Source organism: Mus caroli, unplaced genomic scaffold (assembly GCF_978045245.1).
Source record: "Mus caroli unplaced genomic scaffold, Mus_caroli_1 scaffold_8, whole genome shotgun sequence".
Lineage (NCBI taxonomy): Eukaryota > Metazoa > Chordata > Mammalia > Rodentia > Muridae > Mus > Mus caroli.
The window spans coordinates 85,914,659-85,930,306 of record NW_028227263.1 but is presented as its reverse complement, the minus strand read 5'-3'; the positions used below and the strand labels follow the sequence as shown (position 1 = coordinate 85,930,306).

At 33.1% G+C, this 15,648-nt stretch overlaps 1 protein-coding gene across 3 annotated transcripts in view; it reads right to left on the bottom strand.

Annotated features, from left to right (window-relative positions):
- Window positions 1-15,648, bottom strand: part of LOC115031487 (uncharacterized) — a 173,262-nt gene that overhangs the window by 60,273 nt on the left and 97,341 nt on the right. For 2 of the 3 annotated variants that reach the window (XM_085841684.1, XM_085841683.1), the window contains 2 exons: window positions 13,237-13,289; window positions 9,991-10,073 (listed from right to left, as the gene is read on the bottom strand). Coding sequence is in view for 2 of the 3 variants with exons in the window: in XM_085841683.1 (XP_085697809.1) it covers window positions 10,065-10,073; window positions 13,237-13,289 (62 nt within the window). In the remaining variant the exon portion in view is untranslated. Of the gene's footprint in view, window positions 1-2,412; window positions 2,516-6,396; window positions 6,458-9,990; window positions 10,074-13,236; window positions 13,290-15,648 lie in introns of those variants that run through there. The other variant, XM_085841682.1, reaches the window with a different exon arrangement.

Genomic DNA, 15,648 nt, shown 5'->3' with positions numbered 1-15,648 from the left:
TTTATCTGCTACAAGATATTTTCTCAGGTACCTGATTGGATACTGGTTTTTGTCTAAATGACACACTTCGTAAAAATGGATTTCTTAGGAATAGATACTTTGTAGAAAAACTTAGAGAAATGATAAAAACACAAAACAAAACAAAAACAAAACAAAAAAAGAAACAAAAAAAAACCAAACAAACCCAAAAAACAAAAACAAAAACAAAACAAAAACAACAGCAACAAAAACAAAAAACAGATAAAGGGAAACAGCTTAAGTGGTACTACATCTAAACAATTTGTAGAAGATGCTTCTTTTCTGGAGCCTATGAATTCCATTGTCACAATATTTGTCTAAGTGAATAACAACACATGATTTTTGCCCTACAGGAATGAATATTTAATCTAATAAGAATTCTTACATGCTCCATTAACTTCTTAAGCCATTATTGCATTTGCTATCACATCTTGATCTTTAATTTCCACTCTGAAACATGAAAATCCACAAGTGCTTTTGAATTTGTAGTTTAATTTTCTCTAGTACAGATAGTGGCTTGTCCTGTACTTTAGGTTCTAACTCACAGGGATGGGATTTTTGGGCTACTGCTAGTTTTATTTTTCCAAGTCAAATATACAAATAAATCAACTTCCTCTGTAGTAGGAACTTTCTTTTTTTTAAATGTCTGGAAGTCAACCAATAAATGTGAAAAAGGCCTTTACTGATGAAGACATGTCAATAGCCTTGGTAGCCAACAAATGACAGAGAATTGAACCACTGTTATCATTGATATTTACAATTCAAAAAACTCTAAAATGTATCTTCTTTTATTCTTTGTTTATATTTTAATATTTAAAGGCAAAGACTATTTTAGCATTTCTTAAAACTTTGTTAGGTTTCACTTCGGCATCATACTACTTAAGGTACCAAGAATTCTACAGCAAACCCTGTCCTTTGTGTTCCTTGTGAACTAATATTTTATGACTAAAAATGAGTCTCCAAATGTGAAAAAACCTCACATATTGTCCTCGTGAAAAACAAACAACCAAGAAAAGCTTCACGGTGAACAGCATAGACAGAACAACGATGAAAAAGGCTGAGCAACTACCCTATAGAGGTACTGCAGAGAAAATAAATTTGGTGAAATACTTTATAATCCATCTTCATTCTGTCATTTTTCAAAATATAATAGCTAGTCAGATTTTAACATTAAATATAAGCTAGAGCATGTTTAAATTTGATCTGTTAGCATCAATTTCTCTTCAACCTATTAATATTGGAAAAAATGCAATGACTATGTAGCATGTACTTAATTAGGTATGTTAAACCTTCAGTCATTCTCTCTGAGTCATTACCTTTCCATTTTCTAGAGCTTTCCTACAGAGCTCTCTGTCATTACTCCATCAGTAATTGATGTGATGGATGTAGCTCCTGCTGCTTGCTTTTTCTGTATATAAAATTTGCTTCTAATGCATCCACCCCATACACAATGTCTAGGCTATTTTATACATTTTTTCATTTTCAATAAATGAAAAATAATTATCAAACTGTATGAAATGTAACATCAAATGGCTACCCATAGTGCCTGGAAATATCTATATGAGTGTGTCTTGGGATTTTGCAATTGTGATAGTGGGGATAGCATTATGCCTCTCCTTGCTAGGATCCACCTATTTTCCATATAGGTGTTACTGTCCATATGGTGAATAGAGTTGTTAAATGTATATAATGGTTCATTATGGATGCATTCTATTAAAATTTTGTCAGGCTTTAGATTCTCCACTGGCATCAGGAGCAAAGAGTTTGGTGTTCAACATTTTATCTTTTGGAACTCAGATTAAACATAAATATTTTCACAGTTGACTTCCAGTGTCCAAGATAAATATTTTACTCTGAATAAATTTTACTTACATTCACCATATTGCATTTTCACTATAGAGATATACTAGACATTGTGGTATTGGAACTACCAAGCCATTTCCAAATGTATAAATATACTGTTCTATGAATAGGCTCAGCAAAGACATTAAATCTTAATCTATTCTACATAGGACAACACAAGAGACATAGATATCATACTGGCTCCCTAGGTTATGATAATCATGTCACTATTGTTCATTAGATCCTTTGTGTGCCACTTTCCAACATTAAATAATTAGTCTTCCAGAGATGTTTTGTTTCTTAGTAGAAGATCATTTATTTCTAGATATTAAGAAGTTCAAGTTTCTTACACTAAATTTCTGTGAAATCTGATCATAACTGCAACTTTTATCTGCATAAAACCTTTCTGATTCTCATTGCTTTATGTCAAATAAGTATATAAGTGTCATTTCTTGTTTTTTCTATGTCTATTTATAATTTAAACAAACAAAACAACCAACAGAAACTAAAAAGAACCAGTAGCTCAATTTCTACTCTTTTTATCCAACTTACCAAATATGTTAGAGGTCAATGCCAAAGGTGTAAGCCTACCATCTCTTTCTTACATAACTCCAATTTTATTGCAGCAGTCTCTTTCTGGGATCGGTCTCCTTGCCTACAAACAGAATTATCATTACACAGAGAAGGAGATGTCTTGCCTTTTTAACTGGTCAATGATATATTTTTTCTGATATGCTATATCTAGTGCATGAACTAAATATTTGACGATAAATAAGGAATGTCAATGAATAACACATGTAAAGGCATCACACTCCTGTGGTTTACCATGATATATATCCTTTCTCAGTTGCCACATATAAGTGAAATATCTCAATGAAAATTAAACTGACCATGCCCCAAGCCACTGGTCACAACTAAATAGAATAAACCTGAACAGAGAAAGACAAGTATGTAATGTTTTCTTCTAAAAATCCACTCCCATATTCAATATTGCTTCATTTGCCCATAACATTTCCATAACAAATAATTCATCACGTTTTTTTTTCCTCAGACTCGTTTTCAGTTTTCTCATAACCTACCATCTACCAATGCTCTAATATTTTTTTACAGGGTGAGTTTTATAAATAATGACGAAAACTCTACCATTATGTACCAATAGCAAAGCAATATAAATTGTCTACTGATATTTGCTTCTAAAAAAAATAACAAGGCTCCTAGTTACCTTTGCAAATCATAGGTGACTGGCTACTTATTTGGTTGTAATAGCTTCTTCCTAAATGCTGCAAAAGAAATTCTTTTCCCAGCAGAAATGATGGATTTCACACACACACACACACACACACACACACACACACACACACACACACACATTACAATGTTATATGGAATAGTATAACCCTTTGAGGTATGTTCTTTGAGTTATGAAATTTAGAGAAGAATTGACATTAAGAGCTGAACAGGTATGGCTGAATACTCAGGTATGTGTATCTTGAGTTTGTTTACTCTTTTTTTGTGCGTATGCAAATAGTTATTGAGTTCAGAGAGGATATTTCACAGGCTGGAACACTTAAATTCTGCAAGATGTCAAATTTACTGCATAGAGAATACTTCTGCTTTAGAGAACAATTTGCAGAAATTATAGAAGAAAAATTAAGATTGCCAGCCATAGATGACAATCAAGTTTAGTCATCTTTCTCAGTTTTGAATTTGGTGTTAATCATTTTCCAATTGGATAAAGAAAATGGAATTATTTCTCAGGAATAATTGCTACCTCTTATAGGTTAACACCTTTTCCTCAGCACAAATTAAAGAACCAATGACAGAAACTAGTTATATGCAGCTCAATATTACTTTCAAACATCTCAGCAAGTTACAGAAACAAATTTTTGTCATGCATTTGTGCTTTTGTTGTATGCTCATGCTTGTCCACTTTAAAAAATTAAATAAGTACCAATATCCACCTTTCCTATTATGTTTTCTTTCACAACCAAGAGTCTGACTGTACATGATTAGAACAATGTCTGAAAGTGTGAAACTTTAATTCAGAAAGATATAATTCATACTGGAAAGAGTATCTAAATGTTTGTGAGGTTTATAATTGTTCTTCTAAGTTTCATCGTGTTACAATGATCCATGATATGAAGTGCAGATATTTGTAATACCACTGTTCCCCTAATGATATCAGAACTTCCTTACCTTTATAAAAATCCTAAGTATATAGTTCAGAAGAGCTGTATACTAGTGGAAAGTGTTAAAGATAATAAGTGTAGTGTGAGGAAAAGTATAGAAGTGAAACTGGACATACTCGATACTTTCAAATATAGGAGTCCAGAATTTGTAAAGGCATGACACCAAGTGCTCAGCCATCTGAGTACAGAGCTTCAGGGTTTTACTGTTTCTGTTTCTTTTGACCCTACTTGATTGAATGTTTGTTCCTACCACTGAAGCCCCTACTTTGTTTATTATGTGAAAGCCCTGAAAATGATTAGTTTATCCAATTCCAGTAACATTATATAATTTCTAATCTCATTTACGTATATATGAACCTTCATTTGAAAATAAAAAAAAAAAAAAGACTCTGAGCCATAGCACTATTTCTTCAGTTCAGAGTCCCAGAAGAACACAAAGTTAAATGCAGATAATGTCTATGTAGTGGACCTAAATCAGACACATACAGCATCTGCTATATACTCTTCAGACTCTGTGAGCCACAATTATTATCCTAAGTGTATTCTATGGGCTGTTTTCTCATAGAATCATTGTTCACACTAGTTTCTACATGTTTTATTCCATCTTTTATGTGGAGTTCCCCTAGCTCTGCCTATTTTGGGGTTGTTTTTCTCTTTCCTACTGTGTAATCTAGTGCAGTCTTAGTATGAGGGATTGTGCCTTTATATCATTTCTAACTTGTTCTTCTAGGTGAAATTTAGGCTTGATTCATTTTTCCTAAAGATAAATGGAAGAGGAGTGGATATGGGGGACAGAGACTTTTGAGGAAAGGGTCAAGGAAGGGTGGAGGGAAGTATTCCAATATATTCTGTTTTATCAAATTCAAAAAATGTAAGCAAGCAAATACATAATGTGTCAATAATTCACTATATATATATAATATATATTACATATGTAACAATTATATATAACATATATAACAATTATATACAATTATAGATTATATACATATTACTGCTAGTGGAATGCCAATCTTGTTGATGTCAGAATAACTATAAATCAAGGAAGCAAACCAAGCAGCTAGCATAAAGAAAGGATATTTAATGATATTTAGGCTTTACAAATAATGGAGTAGAAAGAGTTGTAAAACATATATGTATATATAAGAAGTGAGATGTATAATTTCCAACCTCCCACTCATGTAAGCTGATTTGTTTTTACTTTAGTTTACTATTGGTATGGCTTGTGTAGGACCTTACATGGTACCACTGTAAATGTTTCCATGTTTTAGCAGTCTGGGTCTCACAGTCACAAAGTTAAGAAAACTGTTGTCTCCTTTAGGTGAAGTAAAAATATTTTCCACTAATACTCATTATTTTAGATCTTCATTGGACACTCAAGTCTTCAGATATTTAATCAAACTTTCTTCATCACATGCTTAGTTATTTAGTAACATTTTCTTCCTAGTGTCTTTAATAAGGCCAGAAACTTCTTTGCATATACAATAAAAAAGACAGGAAGCTGAACAAAAGAATATGTACACGTTTAGATGGGAATCTAAGAGGGTATAAAAGTCAACTGCCAGAGAGTCCAGCCAAACAATCCTGCTTCTGTTTCACAGGAATCTTTTAGAGTTGCTACATTATTGTTCTAAAATCTGAGTATTGGATAAGAACAAATTAAGCAAAGGAGTGGCTCTCTGTCCACATAGGTTATTCCTAGGTTGTCTAGAGGAATCTATATGATGTGCCCTATCTCAAGGAAATTGGTTCCGAGAGCTTCTACTCAAGGTGGATGACTGCTTTCTGGATTATTGAGGAGAAATCAATTTACAGGAATAAAAGATCCAAAACACACCTCCATGGTCAGAAAATTTTTGTATTCCCTTTATTTTTGCATGATGCAATTGCTGTCTAAGGTTTCTAAATATACAAATCATGGTATCTCTATCCTCTCTGATTAGACGACGCCTTTGCCAATTCAGTACAATCATAACTTTCTGGTTTGTTGTCAAGCAGCTATTTTAACTTGAGTAAGATATTATAAAATACTGGATGGGAATACCCAATAACAGTGATAATGTGAATTTTCCTCTTCTAGATAATACTTGAGCTAGTTTCTATGGAAAACAAAACATGGGTCTTTAGACCAAGCCAAACTAATATGGTTTTCCATTATTAGTTAGGAACAGAATGACTCTAAGTCTAGCATTTTGCTATTAACGGATGGGTTAAATGGACAAAAAAATTCCCAGGGTTCTCACTTTTTCTTTTTGTTCCTATTTAGAGATATGCATCAAGGCCTTGACATCATTGGACCTAGAAATGTCTTTTAGGAATAAGAATCCTACAAGTCAGTGAGAATTACCTGTTACTTATGTATCTGCCAATTTTCTTCACTCTGTCATTGATGAAATAGCTACATAAATCTGTTGAAAAGAAGGAGAATGGAAGTAGGAATGGGAATATAATTTGGATATAAGACCAGGAAAATGGAGAGGAGCAGTAGAAAGTATTGTCTTTCTATATTGGCCTGATTATTATTGTGAATTCACAGAAAATGCTGTATAAAATATGCAGAGACATTGGCAGAAATGCTAATAAGACTACATGACACACTGCCTCTTCTGATGAGAATTTATCATGAGAATTTATCAAACGGTTTCTGTTCTTCACAATTTGCTTTTCCTTTGTTAATACTAAAACCTTAGTACTCTGGAATGGTCAGGGGGGCATAAATATAGAACAGTAAAAATTACCTAGATTAAAAAAAAATGTTAGTTACTAAAATCATCAAGAGAATTTATTTACCTTAATCCCAGGTGCTGGGACAGAGGCCCAATCAGTGCACATGTAGAATATCCACACAAAAAATTGGGAATTTTCCCTGATTTTTCCCTAGTGATAATATCATCCTGAATAAGTTTGTAAAAAGAAATAATAGCCAAAAGAGGTTAAGAACACCAGAATCTAGTTTAAGCTCTAGAAATTCTGTTATACTTTACTGAAGAATATTAAACAATAAGTACAGTAAGTTTGTAGATTCTAGAATTTGACACTCTTCTCACAGTTTGATGACATAAATATAAAAGCAGGTTAAGGAGAAATTTGCAAGTAACAGTAAAGTAAATAGTATTAACAAGTCTTGAAATAGGATAAAAATCAGCTTATAAAGTTTCTGCTTTACTTTTTATAATCAAATGTAAATGATAAATATTTCCACACTTCACATTGTCTAGTATCTATAACTGCAAGGCTCAGATTGGAAGAGAGCAAGGTCTCTGCTCCTTACTTAGATAAACTTTGTCTAAGACTAAAAAATAGATAGGATAATTGACCTTATAATATGATCTTTTAAAAAAATTTCATTCTCATTGCATAATTATGTCTTACAAATTATTCAGAATGCAAATAAGAAATGATGTAATTGTTCAAGTAGGAAGTGTAAATAAACCTTGTGGCTGTTTGGAAACATTGTTTCTTCTGAGTGAAGACACAGTGAAAATATCCTCAGTGGCTCAGAGAAAATTCAAGCTGCTGTCAAGTCAATGTATTGCCATATCACCTGCTAAATCTGTCCTTCTAAAGTCGTATCCCTTATTGGAACTAGTTGGCAGCATCAAAACCTCCAAATAAGTCAAGTGAAATAAAATTTTAAAGACATAGATCTTGGTAAATGGAGTTTCTGTTATATACTTTGAGAATATATGCATGAGATATCTGTTGGACTAAGATATATTATTTCTAGGTTCCTACAACACTCATTGTAGGATGTCAATATACCAGTCAATGACTATATACTTATTTAGTTATGACCAGAACTAGTTGAACTCAATTGGCTTAAAAGGAAAAAAAATATGATTGATAGATAGAAAGACTGATAGAAGGGTAGGTACAAAGGTAGGTAGGTAAGTAGAGAAGTAGATAGGTTGGTAGATAGATAGATAGATAGATAGATAGATAGATAGATAGATAGATAGATAGATAGATAGACAGATACTTAGATAACTAAATAGATTGAGAAACAATGTTTTGTTTCCACAGGAATCTATCATGCTCTCTTTCTATTGTTACTGGGAAAATCCAATTTCCTACTGATACAGAGAATAGAAAAAGAAAAGGGTGTGGCATGCTATAATATCTATTTGCTTGATTTTTTTTTTTTTGAGACAGGGTTTCTCTGTAAAGCTGGGACTGTCCTGGAACTCACTTTGTAGACCAGGCTGACCTTGAACTCAGAAATCCGCCTGCCTCTGCCTCCTGAGTGCTGGGATTAAAGGCGTGCACCACCGCACCTGGCTTTATTTGCTTGAATTGTATGGTAACCTTTGACACATAAGTCTCTGTAATAATCTTTTTTTTTTTTAAAAAAAAGATTTATTTATTTATTATATGTAAGTACACTGTAGCTGTCTTCAGACACTCCAGAAGAGGGTGCCAGATCTCGTTACGGATGCTTGTGAGCCACCATGTGGTTGCTGGGATTTGAACTCTGGACCTTCTGAAGAGCAGTCGGGTGCTCTTACCCACTGAGCCATCTCACCAGCCCTTCTTTTCTTAATTAGGTATTTTCTTCACTTACATTTCAAATGCTATCTCAAAATTCCCCCATCCCCCCCCCCACACACACACCCCTACCCATCACTTCCACTTCTTGGCCCTGGCATTCCCCTATACTGGGGCATATAAAGTTTGCAAGACCAAGGGGCCTCTCTTCCCAATGATGGACGACTAGGCCATCTTCTGCTATATATGCAGCTAGAGAATATTCTATAGATCAAACTCTTTCTTTCATTCCAGGTAAAATCACAGAAGGGAATTAAGATGTAATTCATTTACAAATTTATTAAAAAGAAATGTTTGGTGCCTGCTCACAAACCCTGACACTATTATTAATGACATGTTGTGCTTATAGAAAGAAGCCTACCATGGATGTACTATGAGAGACTCTACCAGCAGCTGACTGATACTGATACCTATATTCACATCAAACCAGGTCTGGGACTCTTGTAGAAGAATTAGGGGAAGGATCAAAAGAGTAGAAGGTATTTTCAAACACATAAGAAGAACAACTCTAACAACTAAACTAGTCTCTCACATCACCCAGAGATTAAGCCTAAACCAAAGTGCATACATGAGCTTGTCACTAGTCCCCAGAACATATGATGAAGCAGACAACTGTCTTCTCTTCTCTCAGTGGGAAAGAATACTTCTAGTCTTGGAAAGAATTGATGCCCCACAGAAGGGAGATGTTAGGATGTGATGGGGGGTAAAGAACATAGGGGACCATGACCAGAGCCAAAGCTGAGAAGGTCCGTGATGATGGACTCTGTATTGGGGCAGTGTGAGGACGGAACATGTAAAATATAAATAAAAAATAAAAATTTTAAAAAGAATAGAAATAGTAAATTTTCCTTGCCATAATCCCCAGTTGTAAAACTTTTTTTTTTTTAAATCTCAAAAAAGAATTATGTAGAGGTGTGGTGAGATTATCATTGTTGAGTTTTTTTTTTTTTTTTGGTTTTATATACATAATATTTGAGTCAATCATCAACTTCAGGTTTACATAAAATAAAAAGCAAATGATACAAATATGAAATAATAATTTAGGGATCATTGTGATATAATATCCACATATAAAATAATATTCATGATAGTTAAACAATAGAAATTTCAAACCATGCAATAAATTCAATACTTTCCATTCAGGTTCAACTCTGTTAAGGGTTCTGATTTTTTGCTTTCCTTTTGTAAATCTATTACAAAGAGAGCCTTTGTAAGGCCGTGCAACATAGTAAATCATATGCTGTTCACTTCCATATTTTCCCCTTTCTTCATTCTCTCTCTTTCCTTTCTATATTTAAAGTAACATACATTTATTAAAACTAGGTTTATATCAATGAGACATTTTGAGACATGCAAATGCCTTACTTTTATATTTATTACTAATGTATTACTTGCAGTGCTGCTTGTGTTTGTAGAGTTGTCTGTGTTCTATATCAGTTGAAGTATTTTTTATGTTAAATTCTTTCCTTATCAGTTCTTCTATAATAAGAAAAATGGGAAAGTATAAAATTACATATGGTAGGTGAAATCATTATATAATATATAATATATAGGATTGGAAAAAGGTTTTGAGATTGCCATCAGCACTTCAGACAAAGTTGTTTAACTACATAAATGCCTGTAATGTAGAAATAATTAGCAAGAACACAGTGATAATGAAGTGATAGTGGTCTGTCACTGGAAGATTAGTTTTCAAAGAAAGACAAGTAAATGTGGTGGATAATTTCTTTCCCTTGAAGTTTGAAATACTAATTTTGTAAAACGGAGATGTTATTGATCTAATAATACTTTCATTACTTGCCTGACCTCATAGGAAAAAAAAATGGATTGACAAGGAACAGAGACAGACAAACTATAAAAACTAATATTTGCCAAAGAGCAATGATAATTTGTTCTGGACTGTATAATACAAACTGGAAAAGTTTAATCTCTGAGATCCTTGTTGGCACTAGAATAATTACAAATAAGATGGCCAGTGCTATTTTTATTGTTCTAAGAATATCTCATGCAACATATATGATCATAATGTATGAAAATCCTACAACTCAAAGAGGTGATAGTGTCAGTAGGACAAGTAAGAACTCTACCTTCCTATGAAAATACCACAGCTCTAAGAGAGAATTTATCCTTGCACTTGAGAGCCAAAGTTTACTAGAAATTCACAGCACATATCAAAACACACAGAGGAGATGTATTGGGAAAGAAAAGACACAGAAGAATGGCTGCCTCTGTTCAGGCTAGAACCATCAGAGAACTGAGCAGAAAACAAGGATTACATAATGTTTTTTGGGGGGAGGGGCATAGTTTTCTGGAGAGTTTTAGAATGGGGATTATTAATGGATTTTCAAGTCCAAAGTTTAGTATTTTTCCACTGTAAGGCTGTGTATATTTAGGGTGGGTAGAGTGATCTGTAGTTGGAACATGGTTATTGGATGTCAGTAGGGACAGAGATTGGATACCTGTGTTTCTCACAAGTTAACAATTTGTCCTTTTTAATATATTATTGATAAACAATAAGGGGAGGAAATGGGATTGATTGCTATAATTCTACTACTTCCTGCTAAATTGTTCTCCTCTGAAACCGCTTGTGTCAAACCCTCACATTTATTGGGAGAGAAAGACCAACATATTGGCTTCCTGTGCTCAGCCTAGAGTAAGCAAGAACTAACTAGAATAGAAGATTTCTTTCATATTAAGCTCTTCAGAGGCAGATATTTCTGGAAATTTTCAGCGTTTCAAGTTCAGAGCTTGTTCTTTTACTCAGTGGGGCAGCAAGCTGAATTAAGTTGTTACTGCAGTTAAAGTGTTCTGGCTATGCAACCTGGTGGATTGGGTTCATCAGAGACAGGGCCTAGCCAGTGATGTGCCTCAAGGGACTTAGAGCTATAGCAATTCTTTACAATGTTCTCCCTTAGAAAATCTTTGTTCTCTTTCAGAAATTAATTCTGAAATTGAATCATGTATGTTGAAAATGATGCATTACTCCAAGATTCACACACAAAAACCTGTCATATATTAAGCAGAATTGATGGTTTCAGACAAACACACACATTTCTTGTACAGGAGACAGGGTTTAGTAACTCAGAACTGTAATCCTGTGAATCAAATAATCTCTACTTCCAATTTTCTCTGATTCCTGTAGATTTAGGAAAGGTCTTTCTTCTCTTGAGCAACTCATAGGCAAGCTTTGATTATACCCAGAACCAGTTGCTACATGGATTATACACAGACCCTGACTGGTAAAAACTCTCATCACAGACAATTTTATTGGTTCATATTATATTTAATTAGAAGATAGTTTGCATCCCACAATGAATGGATTACAAGCCAACCAGTAAAGATCTCTCAAATATTAAGTTAACGCAAGATTGGTGTTGAAGATCTAAACTGCTGATTCCTTTATTGCTCTCTCCCCCTGAGAATATAAAAAGTGTAAGGCCAGAAAATCTTTTATCATGAACTCACTGACAAATAGCAGAGGAGCAAAAACTGTCATTAGTGCCTGATGCTGATCATGAATCTAGAATCTGAAAATGAATAGATCCTGAATATATGTAGGAATGCATTAATTTCCATCTGCAGTTTTCTGATTGTGACTCTGGGTACCCAAATGAAACTTGCTTTTGATTACTCTTAATATAATTGTGTCAGTTTTCACAAGTACAGTGATTGTAATAATGAATTATAACAGTATATAACACATTTTCTCTTTTTTAATGTCCACATAAGCTTCTTGGACACTGAAAATAAGTGGTGGGTCCAGTGCTTTTGAAGGAAATATATTCACTTAAGTCAGAATATCCCTGGGTGATATAATTATAAAGATAAAATATACAATATTTATTTTGGAAAGGAAATTATATATACATATATATGTGCACATTCTCAAAAATTCTTTGTATGTGCATTAATTTTACTCTTGCACACATGTGAAAACTTATGATATTGCCTATTAGTAACAATATATCTTGATAAAATAGTTGATTCAATATCGTTATTTAAATAATTTGTGTTAGAAAAAAATGCATTCCGTTCCCTATCCTTGAATATCTATCCCCACAACACTAGTACCAATATTCCATCTAACTTCATATACTATTTCACACCTTAATAACAACATTTTATTTAAGGCTTCTGTGAGTATAAGGATATGAGACCATCTATATCCACAAACTTTGGAGTACTATGCACTCACTTGGATGTATTCATCAGTCTTTGCCCTTGCGATTGATGTAGGAAATCCAGAGATTATAGCAGCAAACATATGACCAGCAGAATTTAAAAACAAAACAAAACAAAACAAAAAACCCAAAAAAACCCAGCAATACTAGTAATAAGAAATGAAAGTAGACACAAAGTACCATACTTACCCCAGACAATATTTGTAATTGATACCTGCTGTGTAGAAGGGCTAAACTCAATTTTTAAAAAATGTATTGCTACTGTTTATAGCAAAGACATACCAGGGTGGGCCCCAAAGACTCTAACATTGAAAACAGATCTATTTTGTTTCATTGTTCTTTTGTGGGTATTTGGTTAATTTTACTTTAGTACTTTTTTGCTAGGCTGGATAATTAATTTGATAATTTTTTTGTTTGTTTTTTTATTGTCGGGATGGTGAGACAGACACAGAGATAATTACCTTGTACACAACCAAGGGTAGATGAAATTTTATTGGCAAGGAGACAGGAATATCTGAGAGCAATTGGAAAAATGGAAAGACATTTCATTAGTTAAAACACATTCTGTGGAAAATATCAAGAAATAATAAAAATTAAGTTATATACTAACAAATTCATTCTAAAACATCAAACAGAAAAAATGTTTTTATGCTATCATATTGTAAATGTAAATATGTAAGAATAGCTTAACATGTATAAAGTACTCAAGTACAGTACTGCATTAATACAAATAATGACAAAGACTACATGATCATTTCAATGTTCGGTAGAAGAAAATTAAAATCTATGAGAATCTTTAGCCACTTTCATGGTTTGAAAATTAATTCAAATAATAGTTACAAAAATGAAGTTATATAAACATAAATATAATACTAACATATACAGATAATAAATACCTCTTTATATCTGCCCTTTTAAAAATCATTTTACATATTGTTGCCACTTCCATTGGACATTTTTTCAAAAGTTGTGTTCAGGTCAATTATTAGCTAACATAAATACTAGACATTATTTTTATGTGTTATGTAATATGCAATTTTCATAAAGCATACTCTGACAGAGGTCAGAGACGAGAAAAAAAAATAACCGATTGGGAATAGATGTGGAATCAAGTGGGGAATGGGAAAAGAGAGGAGCATTTGGAAAACAAAACAGGGAGAAACACCTAGGGTGAGGAAACAGTATTCTGAGAAGAAATAGTGTAGGAAGAGAATATGACTTGGCTCTTGAAGAGTACGGGTGAGGTAGTAGGGGAACATAATACAATTTAAATGTTATAAATTTTGTAATATATATATATATATATATATATATATATATATATATATATATATATTTGTGTGTGTGTGTATCTAAAAGAAATCATCAAATAATTTTTCTCAGTTGTCCATCACTTGTCACCCTACAAAGCTCCACGTACTGGACTTTGCTTATATTTAATTGAGTTATGGGCAAAAAGGCAGTTATAAATAGAATAGAAATTTCCAAACAACCCAAATTGTTGCCAAAAACTATTGGGTCTTCTTCCCAAACTGACAGCATGTTCCCATTGTTGATGACAGTGCTTAGAAATTTTATTAAAATGAACATGTCAAGTCAGTATTCTCCTAGTCCTCAAACTGCTACATTCTAGGGTTTTTCATAATGTACTAGATCCTTCCCACATATAGTATAACTTCCAAATAACGGAATTTATGTGCTGGTTGAGTGTACAATTAGGTGGGTTTCTTATTACTGTGTTTTGCGTTTGGTACAGGTCTTTCTGTGGATTTTCCTTGGCCCAATGTTATTATCATAATTGTATTATTTTTAAATGAATCTCTTATTGGTGACTACCTGATTCAATGATTTATGTTCCTGAATGAAAAACACACAACCTTTATATTTAATATGAATTTAACAGCACAATAGCTGAGTAACTGCCTAACTTCTTTGCTGTTAGAATCTCCTTCCACATATAACTCTGGGTTAGGCCTTACTAATTTCTTTTTTCTATTTCGGTTGCTCTTTCTTTAACTGAGCAGCAATCCAGGCCATGTTCTCCAGGCTCCTTTACATGGTAGCTCTGCTTTTCTCTCTTGCACATTCCCCAGGCACTTCATCTCTCTGTCCTTCCTCTTCATCATGTTTCCAAACACGGGAACCTTAAATCCTGCAGCTTTCTCTCCTTCCCAACACTTAGCTTCTGTGATCTTTATTTACCAATCATAATTAACTGGGGGCATGTTACCAAAAGCTATTTGCATATCCCTTCCTGGAAACAAGTTTTTTGGACAAAATTAACATTAAAATATAGTTACATTGAGGCAGGGAGTAACTCCAAGCCAGTATTGATAAGTCTATGCACACTATAGGTAACTTTTGTTTTATTTTATTTTATTATATTTACTGTCATATCTTTAAAAATGAATGAATAGATGGAAGATTTTACATATATATGGAAAATGTGGGCACTAGGATAAAGAGTATCAAAAGAACTCTCACATATAACCAATCAGAGACATCAAATTTAGTTTTCCATTAAGAGCAGAAAGAGTGACACAAGGTACCTCAGGTAGAATAGGTCTCAGGTTCAATGAATGTTCATCAACACATAACTGGACTCCACAGTTTTCTGAAATTTTCAGTGTACTTTTATATAGTTACAATTTGGTGATTTTTTTCCTTTTTGTTGTTTCATATTGATTGTTTGGATTTTTATTGTTTTGAATGTGCTTTCATTTTTTGATTTTATAGAGATTTTTTTCATTTGAATTTTTGTATCTTTTTGCCAAAGAACTTAAAGTAGGGTGACAAATGGGAGAAGATTTGAAGAATTGAGGGAGTAGTATAGTATAATTGATATTTTGATTAAAAATATTGAATTAAATAAT